The sequence below is a fragment of the Barbus barbus genome (genome assembly GCF_936440315.1).
Source record: "Barbus barbus genome assembly, chromosome: 5".
NCBI classification, from domain to species: domain Eukaryota; kingdom Metazoa; phylum Chordata; class Actinopteri; order Cypriniformes; family Cyprinidae; genus Barbus; species Barbus barbus.
This window is the reverse complement of record NC_136733.1, coordinates 11,251,400-11,279,322: the sequence shown is the minus strand read 5'-3', so window position 1 is coordinate 11,279,322 and position 27,923 is coordinate 11,251,400. Positions and strand designations below refer to the sequence as shown.

Here is a 27,923-nt window from a genome sequence, read left to right as displayed (position 1 = left end):
TGCTTAACAGCATCTCCAGTATTGCTGCTTAGAGTTTGATTATAGAACTTGTAACTTAGCTGATTTTTAGGGGTTCAAGCACATACTGCTGAAACTCTATTGTAATTGTAAGGATTTTTGTAGTATTATTATTATTATTATTCTCCAGTAAAACTGATCGTGCAAACGGTCTATGCTATTGTTAGTATATATAGTAAGTATAAGTAGTAAGTATAACTCTTGACGGAAATTACATATCATCACCAAACTCTGTACACTCGGTACACAACCTCAATCCTTGGTCAAATAAAAAAATTAATTGCGCAGCTCTGCCACTTGGGGGTGCTTTAAGACGAAAAAACCCCCAACATAAAATTGGCTATAACTATGCAACCCTTGGTCCCATCAACTTGAAAATTGGTATGCAGTGTCTTTGTCCAAAGTGGCACAAATTTCTATGAGTACATTCACGTACATCAAAAAACATGGCAGCCATCGGCCAATGAAGTTTGAGCACCTATTAAACAAGGTTAACAGAAGTCGATCGGAACAAAACTCGGTGGGCATGTTTGACTCATGGCCCTAAAGGTCTGTAAGAATTTTGAAAGAAATCGGCCACTAGTTGGCGCTAACAAGTTTTTTTGGGCTCTGTAATCACGTGGTGTTTCACACATCCACACAATATGCATATTATTTGATAGACCTCCTCATAATGCACAACTTTGCCTCAAGAACTATTGCTGTCAATCAAATTGTTCATTAATTATTGACAAATATGTTATAAACCTATTTTTGTGAACTAGTCCTAAGTTGTTCACTCAATCTCGATCAAACTACTGCAGTAATATTCTTTGGGCTTTCTAGATCAATAATTATAAAAAAATAGCATCCATTCCCCGGGCCTCGGCCCCTGTCTCGACAGAACGTCTGCTCCCACATTGAGATGCCCTGGAATGTGCACTGCTCTTAATGAGAGGAGTTTGCCCTGGGACCACACAAGGATCTGGTGCACCAACTTGTACAAGGGTCGCGACCGCAGACCTCCTTGGTGGTTTATATACGAGACCACAGATGTGTTGTCGCTGAGCACCAACACGTGGTGATCTCTCAGGTCTGGGTCACGGCCAGCATCTCCAGCCAATTGATATGTCATGTCAGATGGCGGCCACTCCACAGACCGCGGGCAGGGTGGCCACTCATGACCGCACCCCAACCGGTGAGAGACGCGTCCGTCGCTAACGATAACTGGCGACACGGAGCTCCCAGCACCGGGCCCTGATTCAAGAACCAAGGTTTCCTCCACATGTCTAGGGCTCGCACACATCGTCGAGAGACCCTGATCATGCGAAGTGTATTTTCCCTCAGGGAAAAACCCCTGGTCTTGAGCCACCACTGTAGGGGTCTCATGTACAGCAGGCCAAAAGGTATCACGTTGGACGCAGCTGCCATGAGACCCAGCAGTCTCTGAAACTGCTTGACAGTGAGTGACTGGCCTTCTTTTACTCTCCTGACTGCTGTGAGGATCGACTCGATACGAGCAGGGGACAGGTGCGCCTGCATCGTGGTCGAATCCCACACCACACCCAGATAAGTGGTCCTCTGTAATGGAGAAAGCACACTTTTCTTGGCGTTTAGTCTTAACCCCAAGTCTTTCATGTGGGCGAGAACGACATCTCGATGTCGAGCCGCCGTCTGCTCTGATTGAGCTAGGATCAACCAATCGTCGATATAATTCAGTATGCGGATGCCCTGAAGCCGCAGCGGGGCCAGTGCTGCATCCACACACTTCGTGAAAGTACGGGGTGAGAGTGCTAGGCCAAAGGGAAGAACTCGATATTGGTAAGCTTTGCCCCCGAAAACAAACCTCAGGAACTTCCTGTGACTGGGAAGGATGGAGATATGGAAATAAGCGTCCTTTAGATCTATCGTGACAAACCAGTCCTCGGACCTGACCTGAGACACGACCTGTTTGACTGTGAGCATCCTGAACTTCAGTCGCATGGCTGAGCGGTTCAAATGATGCAGATCTAAAATGGGACGCAACCCTCCATCCTTCTTTAGAACTATGAAGTACCGGCTGTAAAATCCGGACTGTGCTTCGTGAGGAGGGACCACCTCGATGGCCTCCTTCCTCAGCAAAGCATTGACTTCTTGTTCCATCACCAGAGCCTGCTCGGGGCCGACCAAAGTCGGAATGACCCCGTTGAACAACGGCGGCGGAGCGCCGAATTGAATACGATAGCCTCTCTCTACCGTGTGCAGGACCCAACAAGATACATTTGGCAGTAGCATCCACGCTGCCAAGTAATCTACTAAGGTAATCAGTCTCTCGAGACTGACCTCTGGTTTAACGGGTGCGGCTAGATCGGTGCCCTGACGCGGCGCACCGGCAGGGAGAGACCGGTCCAACCACTGCAGAGACCTCCGAAGAGGTGGCAAGTTTTTCAGCTCCACTACGTCTCCGGGCGGAAAAACCTGAAAATAATGCTCGCCGGGGACGGCTGCGCCCTGGAACCCTGGCAGGGTTGGCAGACCGATCCCCTGAGGGCACTGAGGCGAGACGGGCACCATGTGATGCGGTGTGCACCGCTCCACCCCAGTAGGGGTCGCCCTCAGAAGTCCTGGACCACAGACATCAGGACTTCTTTGCCGAGGACCTCCTAGACTGAATGACAGCCCGCAGGTCTGTCTTCGGCTTAGAGGTCCCTGGCGCAGAGCTGCGGGGGCGCACGAGAGGCGACGCTCTATTTTTGAGTGTCCCGGTGTGAGGAGCTGGTATGCGGAGGAGGCTGCTCCCGCCCAGCAGCCACCAGAGTTCAAGAACGGCGAGGGAGGAACCGCTGGAACGCCGCCGCTTGTTTACGTGCTTCCTGGTACCTGTCGACGACTGCATCGACAGCGTCGCCGAACAGGCCAGAAGGCGCAATCGGGCGTCCATGAGGCAGACCCGATCTTTATCTCTCATGTCTGAAAGGGTCAGCCATAGATGCCTCTCCGCTGCCCCCATAGCTGCCATGGAGCGCCCAATGGCACGGGCGGTCTCCTTGGTGGCGCGGAGAGCTAGATCAGCGGTCCTCCTGAGTTCCGAGATGTCATCTAACTTGAACTCATCGCCTTCATCAAGTTCCCTCAAGAGCCGACTCCGCATGCCTCGCTCCCAGGCAGACCACGCACGGCTTAAAACGTGATCCGTGATCGCCCTTATGCTTTTATTTGTGTGTGGCCTTTGACATAGTGTTTTTTGGGAGAGGATAAATGACAAAACAACACTAAATAGACTCACAGAACAAATATGAACTGACAGACACACAGAACGCTTGCTGAATGACAGAAAGCTGAAGCCGGCTCTGCCGCTCGTGCCTTTATAGCTTCCTGGTCGTGACGTCACCCGCCCGTGACGCCTCGCCCTTCCATTGGACTGATTGTACAGATGATTCAGATGCAGTCACGCTAAAGGCGTTCCCTAAGCGTCATCGGACGCAGGTCGAGTTCCTGAAGGGGAACAGTACATGTTTGTGCTGTATTCCCTGGAAGTGCAAATACAACCACTAGATGGCAGCAAAGGATCACTCATTGGCTTGTTCTATCACTTATACCCCCGGTTTCCCAGACTAAAATGCATGTTTGAGCTGTCTCAACTGAAAATATCTTTCTCTGACATGTCAGTGTCATTGTCCTGTGTCAAGATGTACACCTTAATGTTTTCTTCTAAGGCATTTTTGTAAAAGTTGCTTAAATATCTTAATTTTACTACGGCCTAGACCTGGTTCAGTATTCGTGAAACCGGGCCATATAGTTATTTCTCAGGTTTAACTTAGGCACTGACATTTGGGTGAGTGCTTTATGGTTTAGGCTAGATTTGACTATCCTTACCCTACCTGGATAATCATAGGGTTAAAGGTGTAAGATAAAAGGACACACAGAGTAACACGATTTAACATATATTTAGACATTATCAAACACTCGATTTTTGAATTTTTAGATTTTTTTTAATGTTAAATTTATAAAAGGTTAAATAAAATTTGCGGATAATAAAAAAAAATTTAAATTAAAATTTAAATAAGGTTTTTTTTTTTTGAATGAATGAATTAGTTTTAATGGTTGTATTTTCATTTATATTGAGGTATGATTGTTTATTGTGTAAAGCACTTTGGGCAACTTAGTTGCATTTTTATAGTGCTATATAAATAAAATAAAGAAGAAGAAGAAGAAGAAGAAGATATACTCACATCCTAATGTTATTTTATGATATTCGCATAAGCATTGTAACGGAAGTGCCAGGCTCGGTTTCACATTATTTTGATTCTCCCTTTAACACATTCTGTTGACTGTAACATTGCACGTACATATCTACTAACTCTCATTAGAGTGTTAGTAGAGTATTAGTAGATTGGTAGGGTTAGGGTTAGAATAAGTTGACATGTAGGTGCAAAGTTACTTATTGTCAACAGAATGCTCAAAAGGGACCATCAAAATAATGTTACCCCAGGCTCTCTCACCACATCTGCAATCACATACCACACATAAGCACACACCTCACATTCAGTCATCATCTGGTTTCACATTGTGCTTTTTTTCCGTGTCTCCTGTGTTCCCTCCTTGTTATCTGTGTGTTCCGTGCTCCTCGTTGGATCTCTCCAGCTGTGGATTCTTTACTCAATTGGATACTCACCTGTCTCCCCGAGGTGTGCGCTCTCCAATCACTCCATCACTCTCTCCATTGCCGGCTAGAACAGGGAGACCATTGACTCTTCATGCCTGATATTCTGTTAAATTCTACCTTGTTTTAATAAACTGTGATACCATCATCCATCTGAGTCTGTCCGTTACAGAAGACCAGACTAGCAAATCACCAGAGGTTCTCCACTTCCACATCACACTCCTCCATCTCTACTTCTCCTCCTTTTTCTCCTTGCTAACCGGGCGAGCTCTCCAGTGCACTCAAACTATCTGGGATCAAGCAGGGCCTCTCACTCAGTCCCTCAGTGGATTTTTTGAGTCATTTCTGAGCGGTTTTCGGCCATCTAGGTGGCGATTCTTCAGTAAGTAATTAGTTGTATCATCTTAATCAAGGAAATATGTTAATCACTAATTATGCTCTAGAGTTTCGAACCCTTGCAGCTGCCAGTGGCTGGAACGAGCGCTCGCTTCTCACAACCTATTGACAAGCATTGTATCCTGGATTGCGGTTGCATCTTGCCACTTACAGTGACATCGGACAAGATAAATTCATCCAACTATCTGTCCAGGTGGTTAATTGTGTATAGCAATAAAAGGATGAGATGCAGAGCCAGCATTCTTCCTATTACGTTCACCAGCCAGAGTGTGCTTCTGCTCCAGAACCAGACACTGAACCCATTTTTGATACTGTTAATCAACTTTTTACTCAATTGTCTGGAAACTGTCTTTGGTGTTTCTGAGACTGGTTTAACCTGGTTTAGAGCTTACCTCACTGATCGTCAACAGTTTCTTTGTATGAGTGGTTCATGGTCTGAGATGGGCTCTGTCCCTACAGGTGTTCCTCAAGGTTCAATTTTAGGCTCCTTTTTAGCATTTACATATTTCCACTCGGACCGCTTTTAAGATCACTTGGGCTTAATTATCATTTTTATGCAGACGACACTCAGATTTATATTCATTCTAGGCATGGTCAAAATTTGGATGTTCCTCTTCTAACACACCGTATTTCTGAGAAAAAAATATGAATGTCCGAAAACTTCTTATGTCTTAATAATGATAAGACTGAAGTCTTGCTCATTGGCTCCTCCCATCAGCTCTGTAAAGCTGGCTCACTCATTTTAAACATTGATGGCTCTGTTTTGGAGTCACAAACTGAAAACAGTTTTTTTTTAACAGGGAAAGATGAAGAAAAATCACTCACAGTTCTCAAAATGGAAAACGTTCAGATAATCTTAAATACTGAAAGCACTCTTTGTTTGTTTTTTGTTAAATGTTTCCATGCTCCTCTTTATTATTTGCTATTTGCTAGTATGTTTTGAAGTTATAGGCTATTAGTTTAAAATTCTTAACATGCAACTGTTTTAATAATTTTTTTATTTGTAATTATTTTAAAAAGTACTTACTTATGTAAGGATATGCAAATGTAAGGATTTTAAAATTCTGAAATCGGTAAACTAATTAATTAACACTTTAACCTTCAACCCCATTTAGGGCCTCGCAGGTGAAAATAACCTACCTGAATTAAAATGGTAACAGTTTGTGACAAAGTGTGCTTACACAAACAAATTAGGTATCTTTGGAAAGAAGAGACTCTGGGCTTTACTATCTATCATCCAGAGTTGATAATGCTCAAAAAGATAAAAAGTTATAGACACTGACGTGCCTTGAAAAATATTTTTCCACACTGAATGTTTTTTTATTTCATATACAAATACATGAAATAAGTCCTGGAGCAATCCAGAAAAGTAATGGATCGAAAGCCATGTGTCTCATCAGTTCATATTTCAAATTTGAAGAAGATACCATGAAAAATGAGATTCCTGCAATATTTTTTCTGAAACTATTTATAGTGCCCCCCACCCCCCTGTTTGAGGAAAAATAACCACCAAATGGATTGCAGAATTATACAAGCTATTTTAGTCATTATACATGTTCCTGCATAGTTTTTCAATTATAAAATAATAGACAGATTTATTTGAGCACTAAAAAATACAAAAATAATTATTTGAGTAATAAAAAAGGAAAAAAAATAGAAAAAAATGCTTTGTATATAGTATGTATACTGAAGTATTCTTCGTTATTCGTTATTACAATGATAAATATCACTGCCAGACGTGAAGTGATATTGCCAGACATGGTCATAGAGTCAGTAAACACACGCTGATGTGCTTCCATTCAGATTATAATCAAACAGATGGGCCATATAATCAATAATAGCTGATCAATGAATCACAATGATAGCCGTCATAGAGTCGCTAATAAACACGCTGATGTGCGTCCATACAGATTATAATCATGCAGACACGGCCACATTCCCCACACAATACACACACACACATATAAAAAATGTAGAAGAAAAAAAAAACAGTTTTTTATGGATAAAGCAGATCGCTAAGTTATGCCCCGCTCAGATGACAGCGTGCGTCACAGAAGCGTCACTGCCGGCAGGAGGGAGCGCCAAATTCAAATAATCTATATTCCGCTTTTCTGAGACTTTTTTTTCCGTAGACGGTCTCATTATGTTTGTAAGACCGTATTCTACAAAATCGTTTTGTTTTTTTACCACCAAGACGCTGTTTTTGAGCGTAATTTATTCCATAACGGACGCGAACAATAACTCTCTGAAGAAATGAAACGTAAACAAAGGAATATTCATCCTTATTACAACGTTATTGTTTCGCTGGACTAAAAGTGCTCGCTGGGATGTTTTTCTGTGGACCCTTACCTCTCTAACTAAACTGGGATTTCAGCAGTGGACGCGTTTGTGGCTCGTTATTACAATGATAAAGGTACGTACGGCTTTTTTACTCTGCGTGTTTGGATGTGTACTGCTTACACAAATGTAGCAAATTTGTGCCACTCATTCCTTATAAGCTTTCCATCGAAAAACAGCGATCTGTCGTCGATGCTTGAGGCTTAGACCCTCAGAATGATATAGAGTTTGACAAGATTAACTTTGTCCCGTTTCATTTATTCTATTAGAAAACAATGACACATGCAAACAAAGAGCGTTCAGTGCGAGGTCGCTCTGGTGCAGGCTAACAGGTTAATAAGGGGGAAAAAAGTACAGGGTGGGCCATTTATATGGATACACCGTAATAACATGGGAATGGTTGGTGATATTAAAGTCCTGTTTGTGGCACATTAGTATATGTGAGGGGGCAAACTCCTCAAGATGGGTGGTGACCATGGTGGCCATTTAGAAGTCGGCCATCTTGGATACAACTTTTGTTTTTTCAATAGGAAGCGGGCCATGTGACACATCAAACTTATTGGTAATGTCACAAGAAAAACAATGGTGTGCTTGGTTTCAACGTAACTTTATTCGTTCATGAGTTATTTACAAGTTTCTGACCAAATGTGTTCAATGTGCTGCCTATTGTGTTGGATTGTCAATGCAACCCTCTTCTCCCACTCTTCTAAGGGGGTCAGATCGGGAGACCTTGGGGGCCATTCAACTGGCCCACGACGACCAATCCACTTTCCAGGAAACTGTTCATCTAGGAATGCTCGGACCCGGCACCCATAATGTGGTGGTGCACCATCAATGGAAACCTCAAGGCCACTGGATATTTGAAATTGCTACATGATGATGTGTTTCCCTCTTTATGCACTGAAGCTGGCACGTTCCCTGAGTTTTTCCAGCAAGATGGTGCACCACCACATTATGGGTGCCAGGTCCGAGCATTCCTAGATGAACAGTTTCCTGGAAAGTGGATTGGTCGTCGTGGGCCAGTTGAATGGCCCCCAAGATCTCCCGATCTGACCCCCTTAGACTTTTATCTTTGGGGTCATCTGAAGGCAATTGTCTATGGTGTGAAGATACGAGATGTGCAGCACCTGAAACTACGGATACTGGATGCCTGCGCTGGCATTTCTCCTGCGGTGTTGATATCAGTGTGTGAAGAGTGGGAGAAAAGGGTTGCATTGACAATCCAACACAATGGGCAGCACATTGAACACATTTTATAAGTGGTCCGAAACTTGTAAATAACTCATGAACGAATAAAGTTACGTTGAAACCAAGCACACCATTGTTTTTCTTGTGACATTACCAATAAGTTTGATGTGTCACATGCCCCTCTTCCTATTGAAAAAACAAAAGTTGTATCCAAGATGGCTGACTTCTAAATGGCCACCATGGTCACCACCCATCTTGAGGAGTTTGCCCCCTCACATATACTAATGTGCCACAAACAGGACTTTAATATCACCAACCATTCCCATGTTATTACGGTGTATCCATATAAATGGCCCACCCTGTAGATCAAGAATCGTTCTGGAATCGGATCATGACTCTCGGAATCGGATCGAATCATGAGGTGACTAAAGATTCCCACCCCTAGTAAATAAGGGGTAAGAGATATTTTCATCATACAGTGTAGATAGTTTCACTGATTATAACAGGAGTGTTTTTTTAAAGATCATATAATACTCTCACTAGAATGAAGTCAGTTATGATGTTCTTTGGTAATGAAAATGTTCTTTGCTCGTTTTGAATAACTGAGGAAATGTAACTATTTGATTAACTGCTCGTCGTCAAACATTTCAATAACATTCTTCCTCTCGTGAAAGATTTGCGCACGTCTCTGTCTCCTCAGTGCCATCACAAGCCCCTACTGCCGACTCAACCACTTGAGAGACCTCTCGAGCTGTCTTAAACAACTGGGGGAGTAAGAGTGATTCTTAGCTTTAAGAAATTTGATAACTTGCTTTTATACTTAAGTAGGAGTAAATTTCATGAATTCTCAGCAATTGAGACTAAAATGGCACTTTGAGAAGCTTGATAAATACAGGCCCTGGCCATGCAGATTGTGTGTGCAGAGGAAAGGGAACATGAGTGACAGAGGCGTCATGCCCATTCAAAGTGAGGAGGAACATGCCCCCTCAGATTTTTGAGCCAAGTGGATTTTGAATGCAGCTGCCAAAAGAGAAAAAATAGCCGATTAATATTTTCTATATTTAATACAAACAGTATTGTATTGGACGAGTGTTATATCATATACCTCTGTATATCAATTTAAATTCACTTCTCGCACACTTCAATGCACTTTGAATGTAAAACATACGTTTGCTTCGAACTAGAATCGTGGCGGAATATCCTGTGATGTTCGCAGGGCACTTACGTTCAAACAGAACAAACGTCTAAAGGGCGAGGACTGGAATTGAGAACGGCTGCATTAGATCGTTCAGCGCGTCATATCATCAGCTGCTAAATTTAAATCTGCTTTCGCTGGCTGGTGCTGAGCCAGAGACAGACGCGTATTTACAGCAATGCGCGTTATAACCAATCACACACAATTCTGTTGAGAATGCAATGACCAATCAGAGGTGTTCAGATGAGTCATCGCTTAAATGCCAGCGTTTTCTTCACTCGCTCGCTGAACAACAAAGTGCAAATGTGTGTCCGTATATGGAGCGATTTATGTGCCAATATTCATCAAACAAATCCAGTGTTTTGCAAATAAACACAATCTGCTTTGCAAAGAAAAACTCGACTTTCAAACAAACGCAAAATGATTTGCAAATACAAAACTCTATTTGAGAGAAAATGCAGAGGTATGGACAAATATTTATTGTGTGTTACAACTGTGTGACTCATTTGGCTGTTTTATGAAGAAACTTGGCTTGATTTTCTCACAGGCGTGCGGGCAGATTTTCTCACACGTGCTATTGAGCAACTTTCTTTTCCAAAAACAGCAGATGGCGTGTCGGTCAATTTACGCTAGTCTCCGGAGACCTGAAACACCTCTTTACCTTTTCAGACCAATGTGAGTGGGGAACAGGTGAGTTTCTGTCTTACTGTCTCTATAATTAACCATTTAGATGTTTTCACAAAGCGACCCTACTACAGTGTCAGTGAAATTCACAACAAGTGCTGTAAAGTTGTTTACATGATTGATTATTTCAAAAATCAGTAGTGACATGGCTAAACATTTAACTAGGCAGTCTTTCCTTATAAAAACTGATCCATCCGTTCCTCTTATCCTCTGTTGGATCGCAGGATATAGAATATACATATATTGATACAATTGTTCAACATTCAAAACAATGCAGGGGTTTATCACTGTTAAATTATTTTTTTCTGTGTCCGAGATGGGTGGCAGGTCTGATGATAAAAGTCCACACATAGGCGATTCAAGTGTTGTTATAGAAATTGCAGATGAGGGATGAAATAGGGATGTTCGCAAACTGGCTCGGAGGAATGTCTCCGAACGTTACAAAGCGACAGAACACGGACATTAGTGGACGTCCTCAGAATGTCCGCCAGCAAACGTTACAATGCGGACCAAATCCGGACGTACAAAACGGATGTACTCCGGACATAAACGGACGTTTGTGACGTCCGGGGGACGTCCCCTGTTTTGTAGCAAGCTGTTTATTAAACCATTGTTTATTAAAATGCTGAATTTTGTATTACATAAGCATGATCTTGATCCTTCGTCCCAATTCACAGGACAAGAGTGACACCAGAAGAGAAATATTCATAATTTTCATAAAGAAATATTCATAAAGCTAAAAAATACTTAATTATTTTAGACAAATTATTGCACAGTGCTACATCATTTACAAAACGTTTTAGATATTGTACTAAATAATGTGATTTGTTTTCATTTTTTTTATTAATAATTAATGACCTCTTGGGTGATATTACTATATCTGATACTAAATTAAATTGTCTAAGCTTTAATTTTTGGTACACAATTTTGTTGCTATCCATTATACATTTGAATTTTAGTATTACAATATTTTGTGACACAATATATTGTTATTATACCCCTGCATTGTTTTGAATGTTGAACAATTGTATCAATATATGTACACTGTGTGCCGAATTATTAGGCAAGTTTTGTTTTACAGATATACAGTAATGAGCCAAAAAAAGAGATTTAACTCAGACTAAAAGTAAAAAATTATTAAATGCCCATGAGAAGGATGCAGTGCTAATGCAATAATAGAATTTGCGAAATGCTCATTGGGTCAGCAGAGTCAGAAAAAACTGGTGGAGAAGGAAAGACACATGTTAACTGCAAAAGAATTAAGAATTAAAGTGAAGAATTAGGTGAGAAACTATCAGGAACCATTTAGTCTCCAGCGCCACCATTTTCCAGAGCTGCAACCTTCCTGGAGTCTCCAGAAGTGCAATGTGTCAGGTTCTCAGGGACTTTGCTTGGGTAAGAAATGACCCTCACTTAATAAGAATTACATGCTGAAGTGTTGTGAAATACATTAACACTGATTTTGCATAGGCTTTATGAACAGATAAGTTTTGAGTGACTCTTGAGGAACCAGCATCACATCCTCTTGTGCCACTGTTTGAAGGATTTATCTTCCAGAATCTGGCAGTAAGTTTTAGGAGCTCATTTTAGTTTAGGAGACTTTTAGGATAGGAGATGGACTAAAAATGAGCTCCTAAAACATACTGCCAGATTCTGGAAGATAGATTCTGGCCTGTTCTGCCTTCTAAGGTGTTAGATGCATTTAGGGGGAGGGTCCATAGACCCTCATAGTTCGCCTTTTGGTTAGGTGAGGGGGCATAAGAGATTATTTGTTAAATAGAAGAACTAGTTGTGTGTCTGATTGGTCCAAATGCTACATAATTCCCCCCTTTCGAACGTTGTTGTCCATCCAAGTTACGTTAAAGATACAGAACAATCAAACACGCACCGGCTGGGAGACAGTGGTGGCTCTCAGGCTGTTGGTTGTCTCCAGGAGTGGTTGTGGTGCTGTGGTGGATGCTGTCAGGTGGTATGCTGTATCAAGGTGCGGGTCCTCGAGCTTGTGCAGCAGGTGTCGAAGCAGTGTCACCTGTCGCCCTGAAGTGAGTTGGTCCAGCACAGATGGTTGTTGATGTTGTTAGCCAGTAGGCTATCTGTGGTACCCGTGGTGTGGAACAGCTGGGTTAGACTCTCACTGGTGAGAGTACAGAGAGTTTCAGACTGACTTAGTGATGATGGCAGAAGGGCAGCAGGTGGTTGTTAGCCCTCTGTTCTGCTGGAACGTCACCAGAAGTCTGATGTTTGTGGTGTTGCTTTGCTTTTGTGGCGGCACCGACTTGGGCTTGCCTGAGTTGTGATGGTAGAGGTTTCACTGTTGAAAATGTTGTCTGGCTGCTTCTGGGGTGTCGACTGGTTTTAAGGGATGCTCCTCCCTTGGAGGAGTCTGATGCTGTGTTGCACCAGGCAAGGAGTCAGAGGTTTGTCCTTCGCAGTTCTACTCAGTTGAGTTTTGTTCAAGAAGCTCGTTTGCTAGAGACAGAAGCTCCTGTAACTCAGAAGTAGGCGTGTCCAGCTGTCCTTGTGCAGCATCCGTTTCGCACCTGTGTGAAGGGTGTGGAGGTGGATGATGTGGGGGACTGTCGTTGGACATGCCGTGGTGTTCGCAGGACGAGGATGGCCTTTTCCATGGTCTCTGCCAGTGGTTGGTCTGGAACCTGGGTCTGTTGTCATGGTGACGCCTCTGTCTTCCGCTGACTTGTGGCATTCTGTAGAAGGGCCTTGCATTGTGGCAATGCTGGGTGCTTTCTGGTGCCTGTTTTGGATTCTGGGTTGTGCAGTTCAGAATCAGTGGGGTCTTACAAACACCTTTGGTAGAGGCCTTGTGCTTGTTAAAGGCCTTTTGTGTCAGGTCACGCAGTCGTTGAATAGGCATTGTGGGGCAGGCCATAATGCCTAAATGGTGACTTACAATGGGGTGGAGGTTCCGGAGGAAAAGGCTCTTGAAGCTGGTGTCCTCCTCCATCCCAGGTTCATGGTGAGCTCTGAAGTAAGCTCGTCGAACTCTGTGGTAGTAAGCATGGGGAGTTTCATGATGGCCCTGTTCGATGGCTAGGGCAGCGATCAGTCCGTGTTCAGACTCTGGCTCTGAGAATTCCTTTATGATAGCTTGTTTAAGCTGCTGGTAGTCCGATTGGATGTGTCCTGGCTGTCGAGCCAGGAAGCATCGCACTTCTGGGCTACAGGTGATCCAGAGTAGATGGAGTCTATCTTGGTGGTTCACACTGGTCCACGACTGCAGGTAAAAGTCAATCTCAGTGAACATCATATTCTAAGAGAGGGAGAGGCAGAAGCCAAGTGCAAGTACGTACAGAGGCGTTAGGCTATCTGTATGGGGAACGGCTCTGTAGGCCGTGTAAGGTGTGAATAGCTGGTGAGGGACAGCTAGTGAGGTAGGTAGTAGTGTTGGTGAACAGACCTAAGGAATCTGAGTATCTGCGTTGACGGCTGTAAGCAGGGGTCAGTTGATGACCTGGCTATACGTGGGGTCAAACTATTACTCAAGACACTGATGGTTCACAGGTTTGGTCACTATGAAGGTAACACATACAATAAAACTGAAATAGAACAATAAAATGAAATCAAAAAGGGAAAGGAAGAAAGAAGATTTTACCTATTTAGTTTTTGCTAGGAGATATGGCTAAGCAGGTGTCACTTGTGGGTGATGCTGCAATAAACTCATAAACCTAGGGTTAGACTGTTAGCTAAGCTAGCAGGGGACACACCAAATACCTCAAGGTCAAAAAGAACTAACAACCTGTACAACTCATTAAGGAAGCAACAGTTGCTAGAACTACTGTAAACCTATACAAAGAGGGAAGATGGTGATGGTAAAATTACTAAAATAAGGTAAAAGGTAGAATTCCCTTGAAGCTCTAGAAGACTAAAAGGAAATACAAATAAACAGACTGATTTAATTCAATTTCAAATGTAATTAAATTCAGCTTAGCTGAATAGGGATATTCAGCCTGAAACAAAGGTAAATAAATTAGATAAAATAGAATAGAGGAATAAAGTCAAAATGAAGAGTAAAAGTAGAGTGTCCTTATAGCTATAGGACACTAAACAAAAGGTGTATAAGCACATTGAATCAATTAAATATCAAATTTATTTAAATTACACATGGCTGAATAGGGATATTCAGGCTAAATAAACATATATAAATAAAATTAGATAAAATAGAGGTAGACTAAATCGAATTCTAGCCAGATAAAACCCAAGTATATGGGTTTTGACGGAGAGTGAAACTAAGAGTGAGGGGGTGGGTAGAGAGAGAGGGGAAGAAATTGTTTAAACTAGTGATGGGGGTTTTTGACATATTTTGTGGAGCTTTGGAACCTCTGTCAAATTTATTTTCTTTTCGAATCCATGATTCGGAGCGTGCATAAAATTGCTAAAGTCATGTGATTTCAGTAAACAAGGCTCCTTTACACATCATACCTGTTTCAAATTGATTTGAAATTTTAATGGTTCGACGCTAGGTCTCATGAACCAGTGTCTATGATTTATATGTGATCTTGTATCAATTTTATAAATTCGTACACATTTAGTGACACATTTAATAAAGGGAGAAGGCATATTTAAATGTCTCTTATTAGTTTACTGAATTATAACGTATTTAAAGACCCTTAATATTTAGGGGTATTAGGGATCGTTGATTGCCTTTAATTGAATACACCTTCAATAACACATTGGCTATTGGTTTGGTAAGGTGTTTCATTGAATTGAGTTTTCATTGCACTTCCACTGTTCTGACCAGCAGGGGTTACCAGCACGGGGTGCTTCGAAACAGTGAATCATTTGTGGCACAATTGATTCATTTGATTCAAAGCCTCGAGAAGCTTTGTCTCTCCCATCACTAGTTCAAATCAAAGTCCTTTAGTCCAAAATGTCCCAAAGTCTGTAGTCTTTGGTTTAAAAGTTACACTCTATGAGTGCTATGAGCTGAGGTAGAGGGCTTTAGCTTGTATGCATTTAGGGCTGCTGGAGAGCTAGCTTTGGCTACATGCAGTTGTTTGTCTACACAAGGGTCTGTGACATGTGTGCTGTTGTCAGATTGAACCGGAAGAGGCTGCTCTCAACTCCCGGGGTCAGACGTTGCTAAGAGACCGATGCAAGCTTACAACACGTGCAAGTGGAGCAGGACTTGCGCCACTGTAAACACGCATGGGAACTCGCGTGCAGTCAGTTGTCACATACAACTTCTTTCACAAATCAAAACAGCACATTCACTTCACAGACAATGGCAATTACTAGTTAGCTAGGCTAGAATTACACCATTAATTTGCTATTCAATTGCATCACTTCAGTGACTACAATGTTTTACGCAAAGGTTACAAAAAGGCCTTAACTCTGGGAATGTCACGAATCTGGTCCATGCTCTCCCTGTCAACCACCACTAGAGGTCACCCGTTCACCACAGTGACTTTTACACTCACAGCACATTGGACTCCATTTCCCACAATCCATTGCACTGACGACATGCACAGCTGTTCACCATTATCTCACCCACACCTGATTATCATTTCACAATCACTCACTCACTATTTAAGCCTGGGACTTGCTCTTGCTCTCTGCCGAGTATTGTTAGCGTCTATCACTCTCATAGCGATAGCTACTCTACGGAGCCCTAGTCGTAGTCTTGCCTAGCCTGTCACCTGTGTTTTTGATTCCTGCCTTTTGTTTCCTGGATTTACCCCTTTGCCTTGCCGTTTGGACTGTGTTTGCACCTCGTTTGGATTATTGTTGTTGTTCCTAGATTATCTCTCTGCCTTGCCCCTTTGGATACTGTCCGCCGATCGTCGACCCACGCTTGCTCCACGGATTGCTCTGTCTTGCCCTTGCCATACCTGTTTGCCACTGTCTGACCCTGCCTGTTTTCTGACCATGTTCTACAATAAAGCTTTGCATATGGATCCACACGTCTCACGTCTCGTCAGCCCTGTAACAGGGAAGATGAGGAACATCGCTCAAATCACCATTTAACTAAATATCCTGCAGGACTTATTTCATGTATTTGTATATGAAATAAAAAAACATTCAGTGTGGAAAAATATTTTTCAAGAAACGTCAGTGTCTATAACTTTTTTATCTTTTTGAACATTATCAACTCTGGATGATAGATAGTAAAGCATAGAGTGTCTTCTTTCCAAAGATACCTAATTTGTTTGTGTAGCACACTTTGTCACGAACTGTTACCATTTTAATTTAGGTAGGTTATTTTCACCTGTGAGGCCCACAATGGGGGCGAAGGTTAACAGGTTAAATGTACAATACTTGCAATGCATTTGGTCGTGACGAGTGTCCGGAATGCAGTCACAGATGAAAGTCTTAATGGTTTCAAGGTTTTGGACTCCCGATCACGTTCTTCCGGGTTGAAGAGTGATGAATTCCAAAGATGTTCTGAGGTAGAAATGTTCTTTCCAGGTAGAAAGTGGAAAAGAGCTAAGAAAGAGATCTGCTGAGGTCCGAGGATCCTTTGTTGAATGGAAAGTCAAGGCCGCAAGGCCTGGCTGGGGTCGACAATATGATGGCCCGGTGGCCCGAACGTACTTTTAAAACCGTCAGGGCCACCAGATCGCTCCAACCACTAGCCCGGTGGGGCCAGTAAAAATAATGCCTCGATTAAAAAAAGTCTAATTTCACATTAATTACCTGTGGTTCTGTGTTTTGATTTCTGTTAAATCGTCTCGGTAACCACCGCTAACACGTTACGTGATTCCGACAGCCTTACAGATGCAGCTGGTTTATGCGCTCCGTCTGCACCGCCTTGCGCGCGCAAACTGCACACTGCTGCTCAGCACCTACCTATAGCTACTATTAAGCTAGGCTACATGTTTCTGAAACCCCCATCACCCGGCCAAACGCCGGGTAAAAAAAAAGAAGGCAAGGAAGAGAAAATCACCAGAGGAATTGAGGGAAAGCGAAAGGGAATACGAAAAGAAAAGGCAGAGAAAGTTTCAGCCCCAGTGGCGAGACCGCTGGAATTGGCTGGGCTTAGGGGTGTGCGATATGACGATTTTTGATCGTGGACGATAAAAATGTCTCCACGATCTGCTTTTGAAGAAATATCGTAGTATCGTGCTACAGCGCACATTATGTCAAATACAGTTCTGGTGCCTCAGTCTCTATGTACTGTACAACACAACATACAGCGATAAGAGTTACTCTGACAGGACACTGCACTTATTCGCGATCGCGTACATTATTTGCACACAAGCCTTGCTGGTTAAATGTTTCATTCGCGCGCTGGTCTGACGTGCGCTTTTTCTGAGCGCATACACCTGAAGCACGGACACTAAAAAGCCTGTCTAACAGCGCCTGATTACTCAACTAACTTATTTTTTGCACTAATACTGTCAAAACACACAAGGTTTACATACAGACTCAGTTGGTTATCTCTAAAATGAAAGTAAATAGTTAAGAGAGAAACGGATGCGTGCCTGTATATTAGATGCGTGCAGCTCTTAAAGGGACAGGACACTAAACGTGCTGTCGACTGTCATTAAAGGGATAGTTCACCCTAAAATTTAATTTCTGTCATTATTTACTCACTCACATGTTGTCCCAAACCACTATTAATTTCTTGTGCTGAACCCTAAATTAAGATATTTTGTCAATGTAGTCAATGTAGACCAGTTGCTGGTCTACATTGACTTTGATAGAAAAGAAAAATCCTATGGAAGTCACTGTGGACCAGCAACTGTTTGGTTTATGTATTTTTGGGGGAACTATTCATTTAACGTTAACAAAACAACAAAACGCAAAGAGAAAAATCACTCACTATTCTTGACTGAAAATCTTTAATACAGTTGCTTTAGGAATCAGTCTATCTAGTGTTTTATTTTTATATTTGTTCATTCAATTTCATTGAATGCTCTGCTAAATACACCTATTGTACCTGAAAATAAAGCACTGTTTGTTTTATTTGTATATTATGTGTATTTGTAATGTGTAATTTGTATTTTTTAATAAGAAAGATAGAATGATGACAAAGATTTTTATCTTCGCCCACTTCGGCCTAAATATCTGCCATGTCTTTTTTTTTGTTTTTTGTTACCTTGAAAGGCTTTGTCTTTCTAGTTTGGTATTTTGGCTGTAATGCTCAGACAACTTGTAAAACCAACATGACAAAGAATCGTGATAAAATCGTGAATCGTGATATTTCTAAAAAAAATTGTGATATGATATTTTTCCCATATCGCCCACCCCTACTGGGCTACGATCAAGAAAAAAAAGAGATTTACTGTGAGCTCTGCAGATCAATGCCCACATATACAGACAAGCAAGTTAGAGAAAAGTTAACGTGTATGAAACCTATGGTATGAACATAATATAATGAATTGCTGTGTGACTACGGAGAATGAATCCTATGCAATAGGTTTATTTGCACTTATTTCATGTTTTTGCACAGTTTTGCTGCACTTTGCACTAAACCTACCTTAAAAAAAATAAATGTTATTCATGTTGTTCAAGCAAACTGTTTTTTTTCGTGATTATTGGGATCAATACCCGACGCGTTGACCTGGGCCAGTGAACTTCAAAAGACACTGGCCCTCTAGCAAATTTCCCTTATTGTCTACCCCTGCCTGGCACAAAAACTTAGAGGGTCCAGAAGAGTTCTAGCTCACATCATAATCTTCTCAGAATCTAACAGAACTGCAGACTGCTGGGGCGTCACATGATGTGAGAGCTTTATCTGCTATAAAGGTCACGCCCCTGGGGAGTCAAAGAGTCTATGGTGACTTGAACTTTTGGAGGGAAAGTTTACGACTCTTTGTCTCCATGCATGGTCATTTGCATAAGAACCAGATTGGACGTTGATATACAGACTATTAAAGATTCTTAGAACACTTATATGTTAATATGCATAGGTATCGACATATAATATACACTCTCAATTAGATCATCCAAAGACGAATTGATAGAGACCAAACATGATATAAATTAGGTAATATTAACTAGTGTTCTATCATAAGCATGCATAAAACAGGATACAATACACAAAAACATATACAAGAACAGTAATAATATATGTGTGTTCATTCAAAGAAAGGTTTTTCTATGAATTAATTAGAGAAGAGTCCATGTCTCTTTCCTAAGGGGAAAAGAAGTGAGTTCCCGCATTCCTTTGAGCAATAAAACAAGTGTTATCAGATTGGTTGCCATGGAACCAGAGGCCTGTTCTGCCTTCTTAGGTGTTAGATGCATTTCGGGGGAAGGGTCCACAGACCCTCATAGTTGGGTTTTTGGTTAGGTGAGGTTAGGTGAGATTATTTGTTAAATATAACAAATAGTTGTGTGTCTGATTGGTCCAGATATTACAATGATAAAGAGCAAACTCATGCTGCTCATCATTATTAAAATCGTACATAACTAATGTACAGGCAGGTGAGCCCAGAATAAACGCAACATGCAAAGTTTCACGTTAAGCGTTTTTCCAAATAGAATAAACGGTCTACAGCTCTTTTATATCATTGTCTTTGTCCATTAAGCTATATTACGTGTTTTATTTAAAATGATTTTCTATGGGAGGAAAACGTTTAACGTGCAATTTAACGCATTGCATCCTTTTAATATCACTTAACGCATTTCATAATGCACGTTCATATCTGCTGGTCTGTATCTTTGTGTCAACAAGACTAATATGCTAATGAATTGTCTTTATCATCATAGTCAAAGACTACAGAATACCCTTAAGTCCCTTATTATCATTATTATATTAAATTTAGTCCATTATACCACATTAAGCGTTTTGCTGTATGGGAGGACAAGTGAAAGTTTGCGTATTGTATTTATGGCCGTCTGCTTGCCTTGTAGTACATGTAATGTAAATCTTGTAGTAGTGTAATAATAACTTTACATCGAATTTTATCTTGTAATTTATAATTTAATAATGTATCTTAATACATTAAGCCTTATTAAGTGTTTATGGTTTTTGCTGCGGGAAAACCCATAAACACTTAAAATGGCTTAATGGCGAGAAACTTTGCGCATTGAGTTCATATTCTGCTGTTCTGTAGCCACTGATTTGCAGGTCTTGTCTTTTTCTCCTACAGATGACTAGCTGGACCCTGTTCGTTATTGTACTAAATTAGTTTTAATTGTTTAAGCACCACAGCGTCTTGTCTCCATTGGCAACACACAAGATTTGTGTCGAATGCAAGTGACGTCACAGGTAGCGGAAAGTGCAAGCGGCGATTGCAAGTGACATTGTAATTTAGTTAATTTTTTCTTGTCTTCACCACCTGGCTACTGTTGTAAAATGTAGAGATTCAAACAAAAAAATAATCAATAAATACAACAAAATAAAAAATGAAAAAGACAGCAAGTGACGTCACTTGCGGACAGTGTTGGGGAAAGTTACTTTTAAAAGTAATGCATTAAAATATTGCGTTACTCCCTAAAAAAGTAACTAATTACGTTACTTTTTAAATATGAGCAGGGCTTGATTGCTTTTAATACAAGAAATTACATTAATACAAATGTAAAAACCCTGTATCTTGTGAAGGAAAAGTAAATTCACATCTGTAAAGTAAAACTCAGGATAAGAAGGTTTAACACTCTTCGGCAATAAAAAAACAATGAAGTACAATTGTTAGTTTATCAAGTCATTTTTGCTTATTAGTATGGTTGAACTGGATCATCAAAGGTCAGCAGCAAAGACATTGGTTAATAAAATGGGATTAGATATATTTGTGTTGTTTAACATATTTAATTATTGCAGTTTGGGTCATATTCTGAGTTTGCATTTCCCTGTTTTAATTCATTTTCATGAATACTAAATCAGTTTTTTGCGAGTGGGATGAATTCATGCACATTCACATTTAGATCTATAGTAACAGCATGCTCACACAGCGCACTGTCAGTCAATAAATGGGGAAAAAGTAACTCAGATATTTTCTTGAAAATTAAAAGGTAATGCGTTACTTTACTAGTTACTTGAAAAAAGTAATATTATTACGTAACTCGCGTTACTTGTAATGTGTTACCCCCAACACTGCTTGCGGAAGCGCCAGTGTCTGAGAGTGCAAGTGCAAGTCTGCAACCCTATTAGTCCAACGGGGCGTTTCCCTGACCAAGTGTAATGAAACCTGGACCCAACGCACACCCATCATCCAGTCAGTTCAATCCTCTCTGAGCATTGGCTACCCGCCATCCTGGGGCCTACGTAACTCACTCACTCATTCAAAATCATTTCTGGTGACCGAAATATAGCAACAGAGGTGAGAAGATTTGTTCAAGGCTGCAGGAAGTGTGCCATCTCTAAAAGCCCTCGCTATTTACCATCCAGTAAACTCTACCCACTGCCCATGCCTCGACGTCCTTGGTCATACCTAGATGTGGACTTTATCACAGACCTGCCGCCATAATAATAATAATTTGTTACATTTATATAGCGCTCTAGACACTCAAAGCGCTTTACATAGTAAGGGGGTATCTCCTTATCCACTACCAGTGTGCAGCATCCACCTGGATGATACGACGGCAGCCATATTGCGCCAGAATGCCCACCACACACCAGCTTATTGGTGGAGAGGAGACAGTGATGAAGCCAATCAGTAGATATGGGGATTGTTAGGAGGTCATGATGGTCAGAGGCTAATGGGCAAATTTGTCCAGAATGCCGGGGTTACACCCTTAATCTTTTTCGAAGGACAACCTGGGATTTTTTTATGACCACAGAGAGTCAGGACCTCGGTTTAATGTCTCATCCAAAGGACGGAAATCCTCTGCGAACACCTGCATATTTGTTATTGTTGACATATTCTCTAATCCACAGAACCGCTCTTCCAATATGTGTTCCGATACTTTGTTATTCCTGAAGATGTGTCAGATAGAGGACCCCTGTTCATCTTCAGAGTATGAAAGAGCTTCTTCTACCATCAGTCAACCACTAGTTCTGGAAGGGTGAGAGAGTCTGGGACGCAGGTCACCACCAGCTTTAAAGGGCAGTGCACCAGCAGAGAATCCAGGCCGATGCTCGGAACAATACCCCTTAGTATCAACCCAGGCAGAAGGTCTGGCTCTCCACTCAGGACATCTGGATGCACCTGCACTGTACCTTGTGGAAGAGGTCAGCCGCCACAACGTCGATGTCCCCAGCCTTCTGAAGTGGGCCGTGGAGGGGGGTTACTGTAAAGGAAATGCCAGGCTCTCTCACCACTCAGTCCCAACCTTCACCCTCACCAGAATACTAATCACCCGCACCTGTTCTGGATTGATCTGCATCAAGTACCACACAAGCGCACACGTCTCCTGTGTTCCCTCCTTGTTATCTGTGTGTTCTGTGTTCCTCATTGGATCTCTCTACCTGTGGATTCTCTATTTACCTGGATACTCACCTCTCTCCCAAAGGTTTGCTCTCTCCAATCACTCCAGCATTCACTCAACTCTCCATTACATGCAAGAACAGTGAGACCGTTTACTCTTTATGCCTGATATTCTGTTGAATTCTACCTTGTTTTAATAAACTGTAATACTTGCCATCATCCGTCTGAGTCTGTCCGTTACAAGCATACACAACAAGTGGATTTTAATGAATGCAAGCAAATACAGAATTTAACCTAAGTGTTACGTTTATGGTCCATTTTGGTTTTGTTTTCCCTGTGTTCCTGTCTTCTGTTTCAGTTCCTCATTTGTTTCCCAGGTTTTTGATTAATTACCCCTCACCTGTTATCATTTAATTACCTCATTATTCCTCATTTAGTTTAGTACTTATAGTCCCTAGTTTTGTTAGTTCTTTGTCCTGTCTTAATGTAATGTTGTGCTGGAAGCGTTGCTTACAAGCTTCTCTGTATTACCCAATGTTATTTGGATTAAAGACTTCTCTTCGTGATTCCGTTTTGTGTGCACTCTGTGTAGCATGTTCCATTACACCAAGAAAGAAGTTTAAAATAATAAAAAAAACAAAGAAAAAAAAACAAGGCAACTCTTTATTGTATAATATATCCGGTGAGGCACTAGGCAAATTATTACTTGAATGTCAGAAATATATTACTATTGTATACTAAAATGTACTTCCCCAAAGACATACTTTTTTTTAAGGAATGTCATAAAACCAAGATATTTCTTCGTCCATGTTTAAATTTTTATACTGTTCTATTTTGCAGCATCTTACTTGACTGACTGACTAACAAAATGCATTTTGTTGCAAATTAACAGTTATATTTTCATTTAATTACCTTTTAAAAGGTTGATTTAAATTGTTAGTTTTATTCATTCATTTCACATTTTTGGATGATACATTTGTATTAAATTATAAAACACGGAATTCAGAAAAAATAACATGGAAAACAGAATTTAGGGGAAAATAAAATAGATTTCATGGGGCCCTAAATTTTCAACTTACTCTTGTGTAGTTTAACTGTAAACAAACTATTTGTGTACACTCATTATCAGGGTCTAAAACATATGCAAAGCATTTCCTTCCCTATTAAAGGTAAATAAATAAATAGTGTTAAAAATCAATAATAATAATAATAATAATAATAAATACTGTGATAATATTTTTGGCCACATTGCCCAGCCCTGGTTACCGTTATGGCACTGTTCTAAACATCTTCCTTATGGTTGATGATTTTCATTATTAATGCTAATATCTAACAACACACACACATGGTTATAAATTGATAACATCCACATGAACCATATATTACAGATAACAATGACTCTTAAGCACACATACACAAAACATAAAACACCTGAGACTTGTTAAACTCACAGTGAATTCCCCAGTTACGGCGTCAAAGCCTACATGGATGGTGTGCTCGAAATCAGAGGGCAGGGATATCTCTGGACGTTCTTTCTCTTTCTTTTTATTGGCTGTTAAATAGAGGAACAAACACTTTAACACTTTTAGTTTAGCCTATCAAAAAAGTAAAAGTACCAACACATTCCACATATTTCCCCTACAGTGAGCACAGAAAATGTGAAACTGTACAGATTCTTTGTATTCTATATAATTGCACTGTCCTTGGAGCGGACCTGACCTACATTTCACTGCTGGTTATACCCTGTATAATTGTGTATGTGACAAATCAAATCTTGAGATTCTGTGTAGGGCAACTGAGTGCACATACTTTTGTCTCCCCCTGGAAAGATGGACCTGAGACGGGCTTTCTTGTTCTTCTCCTCTGGAGCCATTGGAAGTGGTTTTGAACTGTGCACCAAGGAAGGGTCACGGGAACTACTGTTCATTCTTAGAGGGGGGGCAGGTGGCTTTTCTTCAACATCAACACAATCGGACATCTTTATTTGCACTCACTATGGCCTGCAAAAGAAGAAAGAGAGAGCTTTTGTAAGATCTGTCTTTCAGATGTATGATCTATGAAAAACAACATAAATTTTTGGTAAACATTTCACAGTTAAGTTCTATACATTAGTCAATGCATTAGGTATCATGAACTAACAAAAAACTATATTTTTTTTTTACAACGTGTTATTCTTGATTTACGTTTTTTTTTTATTATTACATTGTCAAATAAATAACCTAATAAGATAAGAGTAACTTGTCACTTGGTTACTATTCTGTTACAGTGGGAACACTTTATATTAAGGTTTCTTTCGTAATTTTTTTTATAAAGGTGTTCATAGATGACTAATAACTCTTTTACAAATGCATTATAAAACACAGATGAGCAGTTATAACTGCATGAATAAAAAGAGTGATTTTACCACAATACACAGTGAGACATTTTTTTAAATCACATTATAAATGCTTAATAAACATTTGTTTATTATTTCACTTAAAACCAGATTGCTGATTCATATGATGCACCAAAAATAGACAGAAGGTTGTATGTTGGTATTTGTGGTTTTCTCATTTATATCTCACGACTGGTGCCATTTTTCTTACTATGTCACTTACCATAAACTACTCTCCTTGTTTATCAAGATGAAATTATAAATGTTAAGGTCATTTTTATTTATAATGAGGACCCACCAAGGAAAGAGAGGGTGCTTGAGAGAGCAGAGACAATCGCCTCACATTGACCAGTACTTCTTACGAAGCAACCAGTCAAATCAGTCGATTGAAGCACGGCGATGGGATAAAAACCAAAGTTCGCAGAGCATCAGCACCCCTGTCACTGAAGAGGATAATACAAGCACAGAAATGTCGGTGGAGGAACCCACCCAACCAGAGAGACCTCCCAAGGAGGGAAAGATCAAAGGGCACAGACTGAGTGTGAAGAGGCCCAAAGCTGTTGAAAAGAGAGAGTGGGAAATAGTCAACAACGACCTGACAAAAATCCTGGAGCAACAAGTGGGCACAGCAGAGAAAAAGCTGGAAAGGATGGGCGACATCATCTACCACTACGGAGAAGAGCGCTTTGGAGTGAACACAAGGAGAAGCGACAAAGCAACACCAGCATCAGCCAAATCTAGGAGGCAGCAAGAGATCCAAAGGCTGGTCAGAGAGAGAAGGCAGCTGAGAAAGCAGTGGAAGAAGGCCTCTAGTGTAGAGAGAGAGGGTCTCATGCTACTCCAGGGAGACATCAAGTGTCGGTTGGCAACCTTGCGAAGAGCAGAGAACCTGAGGAAACTTCGCAAGAAGAAGGAACATACAAGAACACGGTTCTACAAAAACCCCTTCAAGTTCATCAAACACCTCTTCACTAAGGAAAAAAGCGGAATCCTGAAAATTTCAAAGCAGGAACTGGAAGAACATCTGGAAAAGGTCCACCATGACACGAAAAGGCATGAACAGATAGTTATCCCACATGATATCCCACCTATTCAACCTCCTGAATTCAACCTGGAGGCTGGCCCTCCAAAATGGAAGGAAGTAGAGAGTACAGTACGGCGCGCAAGATCAGCTTCAGCCCCTGGGCCGAATGGAGTACTGTATAAGCTCTACAAGAACGCACCAGATATTCTACGCTATCTTTGGAGACTAATGAGGATAGTGTGGCAGAAGGGAATAATACCTAAGGCGTGGCGAAGGGCTGGAGGGGTGCTAATTCCAAAGGAGAAGGATGCAACAGACATCAGTCAATTCCGGCCAATCTGTCTTCTCAACGTTGAAGGAAAAATCTTTTTCAGCGTGATAGCACAGAGGTTGTCCACCTACCTGGAGAAGAACAAGTACATTGATACAGCCGTACAGAAAGCTGGAATTCCTGGGTTCTCTGGTTGCTTGGAGCATACCAGCATGATCTGGCACCAGATCCAAGCGGCGAAGAAAGACAAAAGAGACATCCATGTCCTCTTCCTTGACCTGGCCAATGCCTTTGGATCAGTTCCCCATAACCTCCTCTGGGAATCCTTCAACTTCTTCCACGTTCCATCATCCGTCACTAGTCTAGTAAAAGCCTATTTCGAAGACCTGCAATTGTGTTTCACAACAGCCAACTTTACAACATCATGGCAGTGCGTAGAAGTAGGCATCGTGGCAGGCTTTCTCACCCCTGGCCTTCACAATGGCCATGGAGGTCATCATCAGGGCCTCTGGGTGGGTGGTGGGGGGCGAGCGAACTAAGAACGGGATCCGCCTTCCACCTATCCGAGCATACATGGATGACATGACCACCCTGACTACTACTGCAGCATGCACAAGACGGCTACTTGGAAAACTGCAGGAGAACATCAAGTGGGCCCGGATGAAAATCAAACCGAACAAGTCCCAAAGCATCTCAATAGTCAAGGGACAGCTTAAAAACTTGAAGTTCTGTATTGGTGACGACCCAATACCAACAGTGTCTGAGCGACCTGTCAAAAGGCTGGGCAGATGGTACAACGCAAGCCTCAGGGACAAAGACCAAGTGCAGCAAGTAAGGCAGGACTTCACTAACAGTCTGGAAAACATCAACAGGACCCTACTGCCAGGGACGCTCAAGCTCTGGTGCCTGCAATTTGGACTTCTCCCTCGGGTAATGTGGCCACTCACTATCTACGAACTCCCAATAACAATTGTGGAGAAGATGGAGCGAACCATGACTTCATACCTGAAGAAATGGCTCGGTGTCCCACGCTGTCTGACGGACATCAGCCTCTACGGCAAAGGGGTTCTTGAACTGCCTATCACAAGCCTCACCGAAGAGCAACCAATTGCCCCTGAGAGCAACCAATTCCATCATGGCCCCAACCTTCATCTGAGAGGGACAGAAAAAGCCCAATCATCCTCCTACCAAACCAGAAGCTGGACAACTAGCCATGGCCCGGGAGTGGAAGATGCTAGTCGATATTGGCCAGCAACTAATCTTTCCACCTGAGATTGCAGCCACCACCCTTAGGCCAGACTTGGTACTCTGGTCCCCTTCATTGAAGTCTGTTTACATCATAGAACTCACAGTCCCATGGGAGAATTCAACAGAAGAGGCCTGTGAGCACAAGAAACTGCGCTACATAGAATTGGCAGCAGACGCTCAACAACGAGAATGGAAAGCTAAAGTCTATCCAGTTAAAGTGGGATGTAGAGGTTTTGTGGCTTCTTCCACCATCATACTACTGAAAGACCTTGGCATCCATGGACAGGCTCTGCGACAG

At 41.6% G+C, this 27,923-nt stretch overlaps 1 protein-coding gene across 1 annotated transcript in view; it reads right to left on the bottom strand.

Moving 5' to 3' along the window:
* Positions 1-27,923, bottom strand: part of LOC306870222 (serine/threonine-protein kinase PAK 3-like) — a 252,637-nt gene that overhangs the window by 184,575 nt on the left and 40,139 nt on the right. The window contains exons 2-3 of the mRNA XM_079417359.1: positions 24,518-24,708; positions 24,160-24,260 (exon numbers count right to left, since the gene is read on the bottom strand). Of these exons, the coding sequence (XP_079273485.1) occupies positions 24,160-24,260; positions 24,518-24,686 (270 nt within the window). The 5' untranslated portion in view covers positions 24,687-24,708. The remainder of the gene's footprint in view (positions 1-24,159; positions 24,261-24,517; positions 24,709-27,923) is intronic.